The sequence below is a fragment of the Arabidopsis lyrata genome, assembly GCF_000004255.2.
Source record: "Arabidopsis lyrata subsp. lyrata unplaced genomic scaffold ARALYscaffold_1, whole genome shotgun sequence".
Lineage (NCBI taxonomy): Eukaryota > Viridiplantae > Streptophyta > Magnoliopsida > Brassicales > Brassicaceae > Arabidopsis > Arabidopsis lyrata.
Window position 1 is genome coordinate 12,440,431 of NW_003302555.1, and position 19,988 is coordinate 12,460,418.

Genomic DNA, 19,988 nt, shown 5'->3' on the forward strand with positions numbered 1-19,988 from the left:
AAATAATTTTATCAACGACTGAACCTAATCTTAAAAAACAGTTTGTTCGAAGACCCAAAAAAGTTATAAAAACAAAACAGAAATATGTTGAAGGGCATTTGTAGAATTGATGTGGAAAAAATCGTAAATAAGTATATCTTAATTACGCAAGTGTTTTATATATACAAATAGTATGAAATTCAAGTTTTAACTTTATTCTTTATTAAAAAAAAGTGTTAAATTTATAAATTATCTGGTTCTACAAATTTTATCCATGCACCATGGCCTTCCAACTTTCAAAATCGATTTTATCCATGCAATAAACTGAAACAAAACATTTATTGCGAATAGACTCTGGTTCAAACACATACGCTTTGTATATATATTGTGGCCCATAATTTTTTTATAGATTGATGGATTCCATAACTCACATGAATAGCTGGAAAGATTTCCACAACAATTTTTTTTTTTTAATGTGTGTTAATTGATATCCTCACGGGAATAAAGGCTTTTTCATACCTCAACTATAGAGGTATGTTCGATTCATACATTATGTATATCACCGTGCAAATTCATACCACAACAAAGCACTAATTAAAATTTACATCTCAAACTTATGAATTTGTGCAAAATCATACATATGCCGCCACAGTGGCAATAAACTATTAAATATTTTATATGGACACCATGTGTACAGTGACGTGGATGCCACGTCATATTGTTAAAAAACAAAATTTTTTAATTTGAATTTTTTTGTTAAGTTTTGCATAAATATTTATACATATACATATAAATAATATCTCTCTTCGATGGATTCTTTGATATAACATGCAATCCTATATTTTAAATAAATTTGAATTTTAATGAATTTGGAAATTTATTATGATTTTTTTTAAATCTCACTTAAAATCATGCCATTTGGATCTTTGTATTTTTAACTAAGTAAATAATCTAAAATCTGTTAAAATCATAAAAAATTCAATGGTTAAAATATTTTGTGAATTATAAAGTACTTTTATAAATCACTAGTTCAATAAATATAATATTGGGTTTTTGTGAGGTTTCACGGAAAAAAAGCAGAGAGAGAGTATAGGTGTTTCGGAAAATCCATCGGAGAGATATTATATTATATATATATATATATATATTATGGGTAAATTTTTATGCAAAACTTAACAGATAAATTGAAATTGAAAGAAAAACAAACTGTTTGTTAACAAATAAAAATATGACATGGCATCCACGTGGTTGCATACGTGGCGTCCACATCATCAAAACATAATAGTTTTTTGCCACTGTGATAATAGATATATGATTGTGCACGAATTCTTAAGTTTGGATAGTCAATTTTAATTAATGTTTTGTTGAGGTATGTATTAGCACGGTGCTATACTTGATGTATGAATCGAACCTACCTCTATAGTTGAAATATGAAAAAGCCTTTTTTCCATACGTCACATATATGATAATCAAAACTACTGGGTATAGTTAAAAAGATGGTAGAAGTTCAAAAGTTCCAAGCAATCTGCACCATAGTCACAATTTTAAATAAAACTAGTTTAATTAAGAAATTGATATTCCCACAAATCACAGATTAGCTACAATTTTGTGTCACTTGACATCACCTCAAAAGATGACTTGTCTTTTTGGTTATGGATGGACCCATTCGTATTAAAAACAAAGACAAACAATGCACGTAATTGAATGGAAATTTACCAACACAAATTTCTTCATATTTATCATTTAAAATAAATAACTGAAGAGAGAAAATATCTTTGATGATTGATGTCGATATTTGATGATAGATACACATGCGTTATGTTTTACTGACTTTCTTATATAAAAAACGTTATTTTTGGGAATTATATTCAAAAGCATCCCGTGATGGTGTCTATGTATAAACTACGAAGTAAGCCTTCGACACTATCAAAAAGACATTTCAAAACGGCAGTTGGAAACTGTATTTGCGTTATAATATGTAATCTCTTCTTCAAGACTGTTTATACAATTATACTTTATACTAAATGATTGCGATTTGCGACGATAAGTACGAGACTAGAATAGTGGTTTTGGTATTGACTTTTTCTATATCTAATTATAGAATAACTAGGGGAGGTCCCCGCGCCCAGCGCGGGGTTGTATGTTGATTAAGACCAGAATTAATAATTAATATTTAGGGTTATCAAGTTAGGGATATTTATTGAATTAATTTTGTCAAGAGTCTAATTTTTATAACGACATTAATATAGAATTATGGTAAAACGCTATAACTTTTGATATATATTATTAGTAATCAACAATTAATAGTGTTTTTGAATCACAAACAATTATTAGTGTTTATATCTTGATATATATAATAGAATTAAATATAAAAAATCTATATATTTAAACCAACAATATATTAGCAACGCCCCGACCGCCACTGTCCATGGGTTCCCACGTCCAGTCTCGGTCTTTAGGCCCATCTTCTTTGTTTTGTCGTACTCTTGATTTTATGACATATTCATGCTTACTCGTTTCTTTCATATTAGCAACGCCCCGACCGCCACTGTCCGTGGGCTCCCCACGTCCAGTTTCGGTCTTTAGGCCCATCTTCTTTGTTTTGTCGTACTCTTGATTTTATGACATATTCATGCTTACTCGTTTCTTTCATATTTGTAATGCCACGACCGCCACTGTCTGTGGGTTCCCACGTCCAGTTTCGTTCTTTGAGCACATCTTCTTGGTTTTGTAGTACTCTTGGTTTTATGACATATTCACGCTTCCTCGTTTCTTTCATATTTGTAACGCTCCGACTGCCACTGTCCGTGGGTTCCCCACGTCCAGTTTCGGACTTTAATTTGGGCCCATCTTCCTGGTTTTTGTTGTATTCTTGATTTTATGACATATTCATGCTTTTAGATTGTATATCACTGGAGTTTTTCGTAGTTGGAAACAAATAATTGAAAAATATAATCTCTTACCATATCTCTTACCTATCAAGTAAGTCATCTTGCTCTTTGAAGTAGTTATGTACGTAAAATTTCAATGGTATAGAAACAGGCATCTCCTTTGTATATATCGTGTCATATTTATCGTCCCTATTGTAGTATCTTTGTCTCTACCTTCGCCATTGGTCGCTGCGTAACCCTTCAGTTGATCTCTTGTTTATAAAAACCATATAAAAAGTTGTAAGAGAAATATCATTTTCTTAACTGTATCGTATATGTATTTGTAGTATATTGATCTGAGATTGCAAAGATGTATGCCTATCAAAAAGCTCTTAGCAAAGTAAACACTGAAGATAGGTACTAAAAATGAGAGGGTTACAGAGAGCAAGTATCTATCCATTAGAAACCACTATGTGCAACTGAGAATAATTCATATATGTACATACATACACATGTATACAACGTATTGAAGCTTTTAAATTTAAATATCGAATGCTACAAAACTGGAAAATTGCTTGTGGAGAAAGCAATATGAACATGGCCACATATATAACAAATAACCGATTATGCTTGTCGTAGATCATTCTCTTTCAAACCAAAAGTTTTACCTAAACAACATATCAAGTGACTCACAAGAGATACATAAGAGCCATATCCTAAAAATATCCGGCAAAGAAAAAACGCTCCAGGTTCGAGAAGGAAGTCATTGGAAAATTTGAGTATATACCAAACTGGAGAGTAATTCGGCTACAAAGAGAGATGTGTTGGCTTTGAAGAAAAAGCTATGTGATGCTCTACCTTTTATTTATGAATTTTATGCTATGAATATATGTTTTTGTTAGGGTTCAACTTCAGTCTCCGGATTAGAGACTTATATTCATCCGACAAACAATTCGATGTCACAATCAACGCTACAAAATTGGTGGGTTCTCTCTATTAACAAACAAAAAAAAATTCTGGGGTATATATATTTTTTTTGTTTTGTTAGATCCATACGACGAAGAACATGACGAAGAACACCAAAAATTCTCATCAATCCGGTACGTTTGATCTTATTTTTATTAGTTTAACAATTACGGTTATGTCCGAATCTGAAATAACCATGGCTCCAGACTCCTTCACACCATGGCCACATATCACCGGAGTGGAGACGATTTCAAATTCGGAGCTTCTCTTCGCATATAAAATCATACATATGGTCTCTTTGTTTCGGGTTCCCTCTACAATAATTAGTACATATTTCAAAACTGAGCTACAAAAGAGCACATTGGATTTTGGTAAACATCAAGATTGCTTCCTACCTTCCAAGAAACATGATAGACTAATTCACATCCAAGACCAAACATTAGCCACATAAAGCCTGAATCAAATTAAACGATCTTAGGATGCTCTTCATAATCCGTAAGTTAAAGAGACTTGCATTAATATTGCAAATTAGACTCTAGAGGTCCACAATGGTTAATCAGAGTGTATCAAAGACGACGAATAAAGCATGAATTAGAATATCAGCATAGGAAGCACACAAATATTCAATAAACGTAATCAATCACTGAGAATAGCATGGACCCAACTTTTGAAAGATTCATAAAAAAGGAAGATTTTTCCTATGCAACAATATTCAAACAATGAGAAGATCAATGATTGATGACTAACCATACAACCGAAGCAAAGCCATAAACAGAAACGAAAGTACTAAAGAGCCACAACAGCAGTGATACGACATTTGTTTCCTCGCACTGGAAACAATGACGTGCTTCCATAAATCCAATCTAGTTTTTATGGAAAACAAACCTGCATTCATAATAAACACTACTATTAATTATTATTTTTTATGCAAGAATTAAATGGCAGTATAAAAAATTCAATGGTTAGTGCCGAAAAAAAAAGCAAGGATTAGTTATGATATCAAATCAAAATTAAATATCAAGCAAGGTATTTACATAAAATTAAGGCAGTGGAGGATCTAAGAATTTTTTATATGACAATATCTACAACTAAACAAAGAAAATTTATATATTTTTAAAACAGAATCATTATTTGTTTTTTGGTAAGATTAAAACCGAATCATTATCATATTAGTAAAATTATCATTTATTTATTATTATCCACGTTAATTTAAAAGTTTAAGAGAATATCTGCTTTTTTCTCATAAAAGGATTGAATAATAACATAACTCTTTTAGATTTATAACTATATTTGACATTATCATATTAAATCTATTAAGATAAATATATTTCTTTTTGAAAAATATAAATAAAATGATAATATAATTATTATAGATCTACAATTATATTATTATCCATGTCAAAATTTTAAAACATTTTACTTTTTTCTCACATAGGAAGATAGAACAATAACGTAACAGTTTAAGATTTACAACATAAAAATAATATCAGAATTGGAACGCCAAATCATAATCAACACAATTAACACAACTCTAATGGGAAATTAGAGTTATCTTGTGATTAAAATACTAAACAAACAAAACTAACCGAAACAAAACAAAAGTCTTCCTTTCAAAATCATTAACGTGACGGATTGCTGACTGATTAAGTTGAAGTTTTAGGCATTTAAAGATCTAGAAAGATGATTAAGGTTAAACATTTTTATTTATTTTAAACAACGTTTGAATGTTGACAAAAAAAGAAGAAGAGAGTGTTGGGACCATCGGGAGAGACAACGTTGAGCAGCTGCGAAAGAAGCCAACGTTGTCTATTATGTTCCTCACAGTGTTTGATTTGACTTTTGATGACATTACACTCCTGTCCACTTGTTGTCTCGAAAGTTCATGTAATGGAAAATTATTAAACAAAACAATTTACTTTTATGTATAAATCCTAGGGAAGAACCGATCAAGCTAAGATCAATGGTTGTGGTTTTAGTACCGTATACTTCTCAAATATACCCGTTGAATAACGGAAATCCGCAAGACGGGGAGGAGACGAAGTTAACCTAGCTGGCAAAGGAGCTAACCCAGCTCCTTTGGTCTTATTTATGGTCATATGTATTTAGCAAAATATGGTATACAAACCGAACCAATCAACAACAAAACCTGGTTTTAAATTGTTGTATATTTCTCAAAAGTCAAAACCCATAATAACCAATGGAACAGAAAAAGCTAATGCAGAGCATACTTACGCTTGGAGTAAAGAGTGATGCAAGCTTCCATTGGCACACCCGAAAACGCATCAGAGCATGGAAAGAAACCTAAAAACCAATAAATTAAACAATAATTAAATCTTAGTGCATGGAAAACGAATCCTATACATACCAAAGTCCGAATCTCAGTGCCTTAGAATGACCTCGATACCAAAAACTTTAAGTTACTACTTCCATATATGTAATATTTTAGTTTGGGGAGAGAGATTCGCAACGAAGAGTAATTCCTGAATTTAACAGCCAAGTTTGTTATCCCTAATCTAAAGAGAGGAATACTTAAATTGTATTAACGACAAAAATTAGCCTCCTCTGAAGATTCATCCCTGAAATAAGTAATCTTTCTGACTTTGTGGCAACTGTGTTATCAAAAGTTGAGTGTTTCTTCTGCAAAAAAAGACATATTTGAAAATAATAAGAACATGTACCTCAACAAAATCGGGAGGTACCTCATCTTTTTACAACAAAAAGAAACATACCAAACCATCGATGATTACCTTCTCAAAAGTTGAAACCAAACTTTTTGATTATAAAAATTGATTAGTGGTGAAAATAGTGAAACCATAAATACAAAAAAAAAAAAAAAAATCAAATTTGTACATATAAACTATAAGATCACCTGTTTTTCATTGAATTAGGTCCAAATTTTCCATACACCAGTTCACATCGTCCCCTCCATACATCCACCCTAAAATAAAAAGAAAAATTAAAATTAGGTAGAAGCAAAAAAAAGTTTGAAAAAAAAGAACAAAAAAACAAGGGTTAGTTATGATCTGAAATTGAATACCATGAGCAAGGTATTTATATTGAATAGGAGGCGGTGCATGATTTAGGGTTTCTAAATTTTTCGACGATAAATACAAAAAAAGAAAAGAAAATTTACATATTTTAATAAGCAAATCACTATCATAATAATAAATATTTGTAAAACTGCCATTTAGTCATTGTTATCCATGTTTATTTAAAATAATATTTACTTTTTTCCGTAAAAATATGGAATAATAACAACTATTTTAGATTTACTACTATATCTGATACTATCTTATAAAATATATTAAAATTTAAGGGAAAATTCCTTTCTGTTTCAAAAATAAGGCGGAACAATAATATAATTTTTGATTTACAATAGATAGACATGCATGGTATCCATATGCGTCATGTCACGCTGATCCATATTTTTTTCCAAAACTCGATCTAATTGCTATTATGTGCAAAAATCACCGCCGTTCACGTTCATGTTCACGTTAGTACTCCATACCTTAATTCACATGTAAACCTCTCTGCCTATCTCTGACTTCAGCTCTCTCATCTTCGAGTCTCCCCAAGAAAGTTTTGACACCACACCAACATTTCATTCGTCAAAATTAAATCGAGTTTGCACAAGGTTACAACCGATTAATAGGTGGTCTTCTACCTTCTATTTACGATTCTATGCTATGAATATATGTTTTTGTCAGGGTTCAAGTCAATCTCCGGATTAGAGACTTATAATCATCCGACGAACAATACGATGGCGTGATAACCGTTTCTAAATTGGTGGGTTCTCTTTCATTGATCTACATATTATTATTTTTGTTCGTTTTTTTTTCCAAATATTTAGATTGAAACGACGACGAACACGACGATCATACCAAAAATTTCATCTATTCCGGTACGTTTGATCTTTATTTTAATTAGTTTAACAATTAATAGCCGTTTACGATTAATTTCGGATATCTAAATCTTATTAATTTGAGTAAGGTTAGAATAGTATTCTTTTATGTTTATATTAATGCTCCGATTAATAATTTTCGGATATTTGACATTATCATCTTAAATATATCAATATTATAATAAATATTTTCCTTTTCCGTTTTTTTTTTTGGTATAATTCCTTTTCCGATAAATTATGAAACAGATCTGTTTACACAAAAGGTAAAAAAGAAAAAAAAAAAAAAAGAAAAAAAAAAAAAATCCATCAACCGTCTCCATTCACACGTTTCTTCATTATGATCACGAATTCACGTTCATGGAAGCTTCATCATACATTAACACTTACAAGTTTCTTCGTCGAGTTTTTATCCAAAGTTTCTTCGTCAACTCTGTATCCAAGGTAATAAATATTTGTTCTTTTCATTGGTTAGAATTATATGGTGCAGGATAGTATTGACGTCTTAAAGACATAACATGGGCAATATACTATGAGAAGCTTGACTATTCTGCTTCGACAGATCAACAGGTGAAATTCTATCACTAAATTATTAGATCTCTGTTATTGCTATGAATATATGCTTTATGTTAGGATTTCAAGTTTTGCCTTCGTTTAGAAGAATTATATTCACACGACGAAGAACACGATGAATTCAATTAAAGCTTCCTAACTGGTACTTTGTTGTTCCTTTTTTATTTTTTTGGTTAATTATCATGTTTATTGTTTCCAAAATTATTTTTTCCTGGTTAATTCCGAAATTCAATTTAATTTTCCAAAATTAATTAGATTTCATTAAGGGTAATTAAGTAATTACGTAAAATCAATGACTCAACAAGAGCCGAGAGTCCGACACGTCAGCAAAAACACTTCTCAAATATTGTTATATATAGATTGTATGATTAAGTTCTTAATGACAATAGACATTTGAACCAATTAAACGCGGGCAACGAACGTTGTAGTAGTTGCTCACTACGTGATTTGACCCATTTCTCTCATTTTTTGGCACCTCTTTATGTTCTTATCATTGTTATCATTATGAAAATATTTTTTTTACGAAATTTATTGACCGACATCTTACACTATCTACTAACTGCAGCTCTCGTCTTTGTCCTTCCTGGCATTTTATGGAGTACCACATCGCATTGTACATTCAATAATGGAGTTTGTAAATGAGATTATAAATGGTTTGAATGAAATGTTTTTTTGATAGATTATGTACTTATAATTTTAAACTAACTGATAATAAATATATTGAGATATATCATTTATATATTGGTTCATCTCTCTTATTTATATATTAGCATTTTCCATCATTTTTTCCGGTGAATTGTCTAGTCTATTTCGAATCGAATTTAACTTTAAATCTACATCATTATTCTTAAATCCTCATCATTCTCTATTTCTCCTACTATTTTAGACCAATAATCTGATTTTTATATAAAAAAATAAAAAAATCAACTTAAAAACTAATTGACAATCAGTTGATGGTCCGGCTTGGTACATAACTAAAATAAGATTAAAAATGTGGTCCTAAGTTCTTATATATATATATATATATATATATATATAAGTATAGTGTTATGGAATAGGAATATCATCGAATAAAAAAAATTGTTTATTTTACATATAAAGAAAGATATATTTATAAATATCTTGCAGAATTTGTTTCAACTATATGATTGAATATTGATTAATAACTGTTAACTAATATTCTATTCATATCCATCCTAATCGATGTAAATTAACACACCAATATACAAAGACTTTTTTACAACTTTAAGAAACTAATAGTCGTTTAACTTATTCACCATTTATTTTTAGTATATAAATAAACAAAGATTTGTATAAGGCGATGTGAAAAAAAAAATATAAAGTTATTTGTAAAGGGCCAACATTAAATTATGTTGGACCAGAAATTTTCATTTGTTATGCTAAACATACATGTGGCCTGTTAGAAGTAGCTCCTAAATTAGGTTAGTACATACATTGAGTGTTTAGCTAAGACATGCAGCTCATGCAAAGATTCCCACATAAATATGTGAAATTGTTGTTTTTATTTCTTTGGTGAATGTTCGTTTTCTTATCCGGATGTTGTTTATTTTGTCCACTTAAACATTTGAGTTTGGATATAATATCAGTAGCATCCAAAAATAATGAGATTTTAAAAGAAGCCATCATCTTCTGCATATTTCTTCTGAAAACTCTCTAGGATCACCTCCATATGTTCAACCAATAAAAATCTAAACGAGTAACAGGAGAGGTAACTGGTGATGAGAACATAGTCTACCGTCCTCGAGGCATATCATGATTATATTTATTTGTAAATCTACCTTGAAACACCCACCTCATGGCCATGGGATGTACTGATGTAGTTTATGTCACTGTTTTGCAATACTACTTCACCCATTTTAACTCTTTTCTTCGTTTTAAACTAAATATTGCTTTGATTGCTCCGTATCTTTTTTTTTTTTTTTTTTTCCGATTTTTCTATTTTTTGTTTATGTATTTTTTTCTATTTTTTGATATTACAGATTATTATTTTCTGAAGTTACATATGTTAACTCTTTTTCTCTAGATTGGACAACCATTCATGGAGTCAACTTTTAATTAATGTGTAGTTGAAAAAAAAAACTAAATATTCTTTTAAACTCTTTATTTAATTTTTAAAAAAATTATTTCGTCATTTCAATGTAATTTTTTAACGAAATATCTCATTTTCCCCTAATAAAATAATGAAACTAATAATATTAGTACAATTTTACAAAGTCAATTTAATTTTAGGATGTAATAAAACATTTTCTGCCTGAAATGTGTCAAACCGTCACTTAATTTGAAACACAGCAAATACAAACATGTCCACATTTGTTTTCGAAATATTGGTTAAGATATAATTTCAGTAAAAGAAATCTTAAATATCTTTGAAGATGCTAAAAAAACTGATGCAGAGTTTTTGAATTCACAGATAAAAAGAAATCCATAATATTGTTAGATCCTACTCACTCTTAAGTTCTTTTGAAATTGGTTACAAAACTGATAATAGACTTATACATGCTAAAATTGAGCATTTGATTTTTTTTTCAGAAAAAAAATAAATAAGTTAGCCGATCAAAAAGCAGAGCCAGAAATAACTTATAACAAATTTAGATCTAACCACCATGCGGAAGAATTGGAGAAAAATAGACCTAAAAAAAAGGTTAAAACCCCAATTTCAAAGTAACAGAATTAACGACCACAAAATAATAACAAGCAAAAAATCGCAATCTGTCTTAAGCCTTTTTTTATCCTCAACAAAACCAATCTCTCATTTGTTCTTCTGCATAATCTCTCACACACTTCTATTTCTCCCTCTCCTTGTCACAAGGAAAGGGCGTAGAAGAAACCAAAACCTAAACAAAAGAGTAATAATAACTCATTAAAAAAACAAAACAAAACAAAAATAAACAAAATGGGTGTCAAGATGTTACTAATCTTTGGTCTCTTGATCTTAGCCATGGTAGCTAAATCCGTCAATGCAACCTACCCATTGACCAAATCTTGCATCAACGGGCAAGGTTGCATCGGGGAAGATGATGAGCTCGAATCTCTAATGGATTCAGAGACAAACCGTCGTCAACTCGCTAGAGGACGCCGTTACATTGGCTATGATGCTCTCAAAAAGAACAATGTGCCTTGCAGTAGACGTGGCCGATCTTACTACGATTGCAAGAAGAGAAGAAGGAATAATCCTTATAGGCGTGGATGCAGTGCCATCACGCATTGCTATAGGTACGCACGCTAAATGATAGAGAGGAAGATTTGATTCAACAACGTACGTTCGATCTTCATTCTTCATTCTTGATCGTTAATATTTTAATTGCCTCTCCTTACTTCCACCTTTTTTTTCATTCTTTCTTAACGTATCCTATGTTATACGTATGATCTATATATATATTCTTTTTTTTTGTTCTTTATTTAATCATCATGATGCATATAAGCTTTTGATTCATTGGTATATCACTTCTTTTCCTTTGTTGTTGTCCTTTTTTATTTCGTTTCGTTCATATAATTAAGTTCCGTTTTGTCTATTATATACATCATGATGTTTTAGTATTTTACAATTAAGCATTTTGTTTTAAGACGAGGGGCCAGATTGGACCTATTTCTTATTTTATATCTCCTTTTGGATTTCTTATATCGAAACAAACACGGCGAATTAGCCTTGGTTACTTATAGTTGATATTGTTTATGATGGATCTAACCCGATTAGACTAAGATATCGAATAATTTCTCAATTTATCAAAAACGTTCGCAATAATCTTTTAAAAAATGAGAAATCATTTGAGGTTTCTTGCTTAAATTTCTGAGTAAGATTTTGGGATGTATCCACATGAAACTATGGCTTTGAAATCATGATTCACATCACATCGTTTTTGAAGTCAGTTACTGTTACGGGATATTTATTATGATATTTCTACAGTTACATATCAGAACACGAGTTTTTGACGGAATGACGTGACAATAATGAAAAATGTGAATTATCAAAGAAAATAATAAAATTAGAAAAGATAGTGAAACTGAAATGTAAATGGCTAGAAGAAGTGTTTTGGGGTCTCAATGTAAAATTTCATTTTGGATTAGAAAAGCCCAAGTCCGAGCCCAAATCACCCGCAACCTTCATGTTTAGGAAAAATGTTTTGGAGTTCAATTTAGGGTGATTTAGGTGAATAACCAAAAAAAAAAAGAAAAATTAGTTTTTTAGAAAGAAAGTAGAGAGAGATAGGGAGAGAAAGAGAGTGAATAGGGGGGGTTAGAGGTTAGATATTTAATTTTGTTGTTTTTTTAGGTTATCTAGTGCAATTTCTCTTCAATTTAAGATCTCAAATCAACCTCGAAGAGTTTCCATAACATTTTTTTTTTTTTTTTGGCAGAGATGTTTCCATAAATAAGACTAAGAATGTCTATGGATGATAATTTGGAACTGAAATGGGTGACAACATAATTTGGTTGGCTGGCATTAATAGTCACTTCTAGTTAAGTATATAGACGGTCGACACTAGAACGCATTATTAAAATTTTGACCAAAAAAACTTATAGAGTTGAGGGTATTTATCCGGTCATACTCGAAACAGCTTCAAGTTTATGGGGCAATAAAGAGATCCCTAAGAAAAAGTCTAATGTTCTTCACTTAGGCCCATCCTGTGTTCTGACTCATTTGCTTGCTGCTTTTTTTTTACTTGTTTGTTTGTTTGTCTGAGGAAATGTTTAGTAGTTTCATGGTCACAAGACCCACCTGCACTACTACTTCATTCAGCACTGTATGGTCTTTTTCCAAAAAGTCATTAAAAATAAAAACAAATGAGAATGCCAGAAACAAAATAACTTTTTTAATATACTTGTAAATGAGATTTTACAAATAGGCTTATCTCATTTTTTGTTGTTGGAATAATATTCTTTGTTGTAGTAACTTGTAAAAGAAGAAGCTTTTGTCATCTAAATCTTGATATATATCAAGGAATTTAGGTACAACATCATCAAAACATAGGGATTGAATTCTAGTGGGTAAGATTTACCTATAGAATACATCAACACAATTATTTTCACAAATGAGTGAAGGAAAAAATCTTTTTTGTAGGATTTAAATTTTTTGAAAGAGAAATTTTATAAAATGAGTCAACCGCAATCGCTTTCAGTAACACCACTAATAGTGGAAGTAGGCCCACAACTTCAACTCTTTCACATGAAATTTAAAAAAAATAAAAATTCTAGAGGGGGAAAGAGATAATAATAGATCCGGTCCACCATGAGAAGATTGAGTCAAGTTTAATTTAATTTTTTTTAGTCTTCGAAGACCATTTAATTATAAATACATAAATAATTAAAGTGTTAATTATTTCTGTAGCCCACGTCCCTTTTGTGCAACCAATTAAAAACAAGTATAATTTACGAAAGTTTCCAACAAGCCTAATTTTTCTCCAAACAAAAACCTTTGACCAAGAAATATTCAAAAGATCTTAAAATAAAAAAACTAAAGAAATCATATGGGGCCATTTAGCATATGCCCATTGCCTCAATCCATATGCCACTAAGTCCACCTTCAACTATATTTTAAAATAAAACACTCAATATGATTTTTGACCCCAAGATATTATTAGACCCAACAGTGACCACAACCAAAACTTGTACTCTAATGTTTCCAAACAACAATTTTGTTCTTCTTACGGTTAAAAACAAACAATATCATTATCATTCATTAGGCTGAAAATATAGGTAAAAGAGGTCAAATCTCAAAAAAACCTATCATCAAATCATGAATCCAAAGAAAAAATAGTCAAAAGATTCCTTACCCCTTAATTAATACTCTCTCTTTTAGACAGCTAAGCCCCACTCTTTTCTCTTCCTTCTATCCAATTTACTCTTTTCTTTCTTTTTTCAATTTTTGTATTCTCCTTTTCCTAAGGAGAAAAGATGAAACAATAATAACAAAAAAAATCTCTTTATTTTCCACACTCCTTTTTCTTTTGTTTACTCTTTCTTTATTTCATCAATCCTTAGCAAAAAAAGGTTGGACCAATTTGGTTCTCTCTAAAGACCAATCTCTTCATCATTTGTTTACTGAAAAAAAACAAATTTAGAATGCAACTAATCCTATACTATTATTTGGGGAGTACACTTTATAAGATACCCTTAACTAACCTTTCATTTTGTAAGAATTTACTTAAGAATGCCATTACAAAAATCTTCTTTTAGAACAAATTTCATTCAATTTATTAAGGATAAACAAGTAAAATACTAATTTATGTCATTTAATTAATTTAATTAAATTATAAAACGAAAATCTGTTATTATATATTTTTTTAAATGACCAATCAAAATGAACATATAAGATTTGATATCTAACTTACCATATTAATTTGTTATTAATCATTAAACTTCACCTCTCATCTTTATATGATTATATTAATATGAAACAAATAAATCATCATATCATCTACATAATAAAAAAAAAAAAGTAAATTTTTTTCTGCATATGCCAAGATTTGAATTTTTAAAAACGCATATAAATTGTTCAATCTATAAAAGAAACAATTAAACGGGTCAAAAATTCAAACTTAAGTAAAATATTTATTTACACAAAAATAAAGTCAACAAAAATTCCGACTGATCAACGGGTCAGAATTTGAATATTTATATTCGATTTCATACATTTATTTTTTTGAAATGTATAATTTTATATACTACAATAAAAAAATTAAATATTTTAATTTGCAACATTTAAAATAAGTTTTACTTGATATTTTTAGAGAATATCATCAATACTTAATAGTTCAAAAAGTTAAAAATTATAAATACTCTAATTTGATTATTTTTAAAAATATTTATAATAGGTAGCGGGTTAAATATAATATATTATATGATGAAATGAGTTTTGATCCTTATAACTATTTGAATAGTTATATTTAATTTCATATAATTTGTTTTTTGAAATTCATAATTTTATAAACTACAAAAAAAATTTAAAGATTTTAATTTGGAATATTTAAAAATAGTGTAGAACATTTAAATATGGTTTGACACCTCTAAATATTTGAAAATTTGATTCCGTAAGCAATTTTAGAATTAACGAATAATAGATTGTGCACAGAATATTTTAAAATGAAATATTGAGATTCTAAAATAAAAATATAGACTCCACGCACGGGTTGATTTTGGTATTATTATATACTAAATATATGTTTATAACATATTCGATTATGCGAATACTTGGTAAATTCCGTAATTATAAATCTCAAACAAATTCTGTAATTAGATTAGCACAAACAAATCTCTATTTCAACAACGAAAGAATTATGAATTGAAAAAGAATTTTCTAAATTAATTCAAAATAATACCTAATTTTCTTAATTAATTCAAAATAATCTATGTTTTATATGCGATTCATTTATGATATTTTAATTTTTGATCTAACTGAAATATATGCAATCCTATTTTGTGGTTGTTAACATAAATTAACTCATTGTTCAAAAATTATTACTTTTTAAAAAATAAAATTATTTTCCGTTTTCATATCTTAAAAAAAAAAATTATCCATAACTGAGTATTATAGAAAAAATTCTATATTTATTCTAATATTGTATATAGGGACTGACAAAAAAATTAATATTTTTTCACTTACTATTATAATATATTAAAACTTAGTTCTAATATATATATTATATAAATTTTGTAATAAATAAAATTCAACCCGTACTAAAGTACGGGTGATGATCTAGTTGTGTGTTTATGGAAATAAAATAGAATAGAAACAAAAAACAATTTGATCATTTAACTAAAAATTGTATAACTCACTGAATTAATATGAGTACTACTATCAATCTAATTTATCAAAATCTGCAGAATAAACTCATCAATATAAAACCATAGGGAGAGATTTAAAATACAATTGAAGGCGATGATTTAAAATCGCGAATTTGGATTTAGCAAACATCTCAACATTACAAATTTTTCTCGTATAATTCTCAACAGGATTTATCTCAATTCCCAATTATAATATATAATTAAGATCACAAAAGGATAATAAAAATCGAGTAAATAAATAAAAATTAGGGTTTTTTTCAAGAAGTAGAAGCTGATGAAGAACCTGAGACTCGAGGAGAAGTCACCGGGAATAGAGGAAGAAGTCGAGGCTCTGGATCCATCGGAGTTGTTGCCGGAGATGGATGCAAATAAAAGCCTCTCTCTTTCATCGCTTTCTCCTCCGCCGCAAGCTCGTTGGGGCTTTGATTTGATGACCCGGATCGATCAAACGGGTCGGGTATAAGAGGCGTAACCGGGCTAAGAACGAGAGATGGGAAATCGAGGATGCTCGGAGAGAGGATCTCCGGTTTCCGGGGAGAGAAAGCTGAATTAACCGGGTTAAAAACCGGGTTTAAAGGATTGATTTTGAGATTCTTCATTGAATTACGACGCTCGTAGAGACGAAACCCTGATGAGGAAGAAGAAGAAGACTGTTTCTTGTTTGGTACGGCTTTGATTGGTGGGATTGAGAAAGAAGAAGGAGTGGATCTTGGGTCGGGTTGATGGGTCGGGTTTGGTTTAAGAGATGAACCGTGTTTGGGTCTCTCGGCGGATCCGGTTAGCATCTGGACGACTTGTTTGAAGGATGAAGTATCTGCTTGAACGAATGTTGTCGGGTACGGGTTTCCGGATTCAGATCTTGTGGTTATGTGTCGGGTCGGAGTTGTTGGTGGTTTGTTAGTTTCACTGCTACTGCTCATACTGCAACTGTTGGTGTTGTGACATCTCGGCGATGGAATCAGATTCGTCGCTTCTCTGTATCTCGGCGAATTCTCCATTGTAGAAGAGAGCTTTTAGAGATAGAGAGAGAGAGATGAAAATTGTGTTTTGTTTTGAGTTTAAGCTTTTGTGTTTTGGTTCGGTAAGAAAAATGTTTTCGGTGGGCGCTATAGGCTCTTTAGTCTTTTTCTAGTTTTTTAGGTCTTTGCTCACGCGCTGATGCAGCGGGTGGTGTCACGCGCCGTCGTTGAAAGTGGGGGGAAAATGTGCTCTAAATGATAGAGGTAGAGACCAAGTCTTAACAACGATATAATTTACCCAAAGAACATTGAATTTCCTTAGAGGAAATTGTTGAACTCAATATCCAATGATGGTTTAGATGACTAGGACGTTTATGTGACCTTTTTGGTCAATATAATAAATATAACTCGAAATGATTTTATGGTAAGTTGATTTATCTACGTGTCGTCGTGCTATATATATTCATTCAACCAAGAAATGCTTTTCTTGGAAGTAATCTAATCATTGGGTTTGACTAGGTTCGTTTATTTGTAGAGAGAAGTTGGGCTTTAATAGCTTGGGCCTTATATTTACTGAAAATCCATGTGTACTTAGGTTGTTGCTTTACTTGTTACCAAACGGGTTCGGTGTGGATTAAGAAACCCAGCCCTGTTAGTGTGCATTTTTATTTGGGCCAATGTATCCTACGGTTTATATTTTACCTTGATGTTATCAAACTATGTAGTATCGATGACATATTCAACAGTTTTCTAATTTTTGGTCACATGTATGAATATTGATGCTAGAATTTAGGCTTGAGATTCGGAACGTGTTATTCGGATTATCGTGTTGTGATTTTGGTGAAATGCTTTTATCCATATATTCAATAGTTGAAATGATCAAACCTTATGAATGTTGTGCAAACTTGATAAACCTTAAAGACTTGAGGCCCAAGATTAAACTAAATAAGTCGGTTTAGTTAATAGATTTGGGATAAGATTTAGCTAGGTTAGGAGTTATCAAATCCTAGTGTGTTTAGGACTTTTGGTTTTGTATAAATAGAGGTACCTAGATTGTGGTAACCCTATGAGTTGTTTTGAGATTAAGAGAGATTGTGTAACCTTTGTTTTGAGTAAGTTTCAAAGGTAATAAGAAGAGTTGTTCTTATAAACACAAAGTCTTGATCATTAGGTTTTGATCCTTAGTTCTTAATTCAATATTTGGTATCAGAGCCATACTCTTGGATTGAGTAACCTAGGATCTAAAAGAAAGCTTTACACGCTACGAACAGAGTTCGTTAAAGGTAAAGCATGGCTGATATAATCCCGGTTCCAGCTAGGAACAAGGAGACTAGTTCTTCTATACAGTGCCCGATGCTTAGCACATCAAACTACACTGCATGGAACATGCGAATGAGAGGAGTACTTAGGGTTCATAAGGTTTGGGATACAATAGAACCAGGAAACGACGATGTAGAAAAGAATGATTTAGCTAAGGTTCTCTTGTTTCAATCTATACCAGAAGCAATGATTCTTCGAGTGGGAGATTATGAAACTGCAAAAGAAGTCTGGAATGCGATCAAAACAAGAAACCTAGGTGCTGAAAGGGTAAAAGAAGCTAGATTACAAACTCTAATGGCTGAATTCGATAAACTAAAGATGAAAGAAACAGAGACAATAGAAGAATTTGCCGGAAAACTTTCTGAAATATCAACAAAAGCAGTTACATTAGGGGAAAGCATTGAGGAACCTAAACTTGTCAAGAAGTTTCTTAAAAGTGTACCTCGTAAGAAATACATTCACATAGTTGCTTCTCTTGAACAAGTACTTGATTTAAAAACAACAAGTTTTGAAGAAATAGTCGGAAGACTAAAAGTATATGAAGACAGAGTATGTGATGAAGAAGATCAACATGATGATCAAGGAAAGCTCATGTATGCTAACTCAGAATCACAAACCTATCAAGAAAACTATGGTTCAGGAAGAGGCCGAGGATCTAGTTTCAGAGGCAGAGGCAGAGGACGATTTGGTGCTCAACAGAATGGTTCTGTTAGACAAGGAAAAGATAAAACTAAAGTCATATGTTACAGATGTGACAAGAGTGGACACTATGCTTCAAATTGCCCTGATAGACTACTAAAACTCCAAGAAACACTGGAGAATAATGAAGACGAAACTCAAGAAGCTGATAGACTAATGATGCATGAAATAGTCTACTTAAACGAAAAAAATGTAAAGCCAGACAAATTTGAGATTCAGAAGGATGGTGACAATATCTGGTATTTAGATAATGGTGCAAGCAACCACATGACAGGAAACAAAGACTATTTTTCTAAACTTGATGAAACAATCACAGGAAAAGTGAGATTTGGAGATGATTCATGCATAGATATTAAAGGAAAATGATCAATTCTCTTTGTAAGCAAGGATGGTGAAAGAAAGGTACTTGCAGACGTGTACTATATACCTAATCTAAGAAGCAGTATCATAAGTCTCGGACAGGCCACAGAAGCAGGCTGTGATATTAGGATGAAAGATGAGCAACTAACAATACATGACCAACAAGGTAGACTACTTGTAAATGCTAAGAGATCAAAGAACAGACTGTACAAGGTTCTTATGAAAGTTGAACCAACAAAATGTTTACAAATAGAAGAAGTTAGTGACTCAGCAAAGTGGCATGCAAGATTAGGACACATAGGGTTAGATACTATGAAGTCTATGATAAGTAAAGAGTTAGTCATTGGTTTACCTAGTATAACAGTTGAAAAGGAAACATGTTCTTCATGTTTACTAGGAAAACAAGTAAGACAAAGTTTTCCTCAGGCTACATCATACAGAGCTTCACACATATTGGAACTCATACATGGAGACTTGTGTGGACCGATTACACCTTCCACAGCCGCACAAAACAAGTATATCTTTGTGCTAATAGATGATTACTCCAGATATATGTGGTCA

At 31.0% G+C, this 19,988-nt stretch overlaps 2 protein-coding genes across 2 annotated transcripts; one reads left to right on the forward strand and one right to left on the reverse strand.

Annotated features, from left to right (window-relative positions):
- Positions 1–10,808: 10,808 nt before the first annotated feature.
- LOC9329578 (protein RALF-like 4) lies at positions 10,809–11,922 on the forward strand. The gene has a single exon (XM_002890721.2). The coding sequence runs from the start codon at positions 11,201–11,203 to the stop codon at positions 11,531–11,533; it is 333 nt and encodes a 110-aa protein (XP_002890767.1). The 5' UTR covers positions 10,809–11,200; the 3' UTR covers positions 11,534–11,922.
- A 4,201-nt stretch (positions 11,923–16,123) lies between these two features.
- LOC9326830 (VQ motif-containing protein 4) lies at positions 16,124–17,297 on the reverse strand. Its single transcript, XM_002893471.2, has one exon. It carries the CDS (start codon positions 17,085–17,087, stop codon positions 16,347–16,349), a length of 741 nt encoding a protein of 246 aa, XP_002893517.1. The 5' UTR covers positions 17,088–17,297; the 3' UTR covers positions 16,124–16,346.
- Positions 17,298–19,988: the final 2,691 nt, after the last annotated feature.

Excerpts from the sequence above, each read along its gene's own strand:
- LOC9329578 (XM_002890721.2), top strand. The coding sequence starts at position 11,201 with ATGGGTGTCAAGATGTTACTAATCTTTGGTCTCTTGATCTTAGCCATG.
- LOC9326830 (XM_002893471.2), bottom strand. The coding sequence starts at position 17,087 with ATGGAGAATTCGCCGAGATACAGAGAAGCGACGAATCTGATTCCATCG.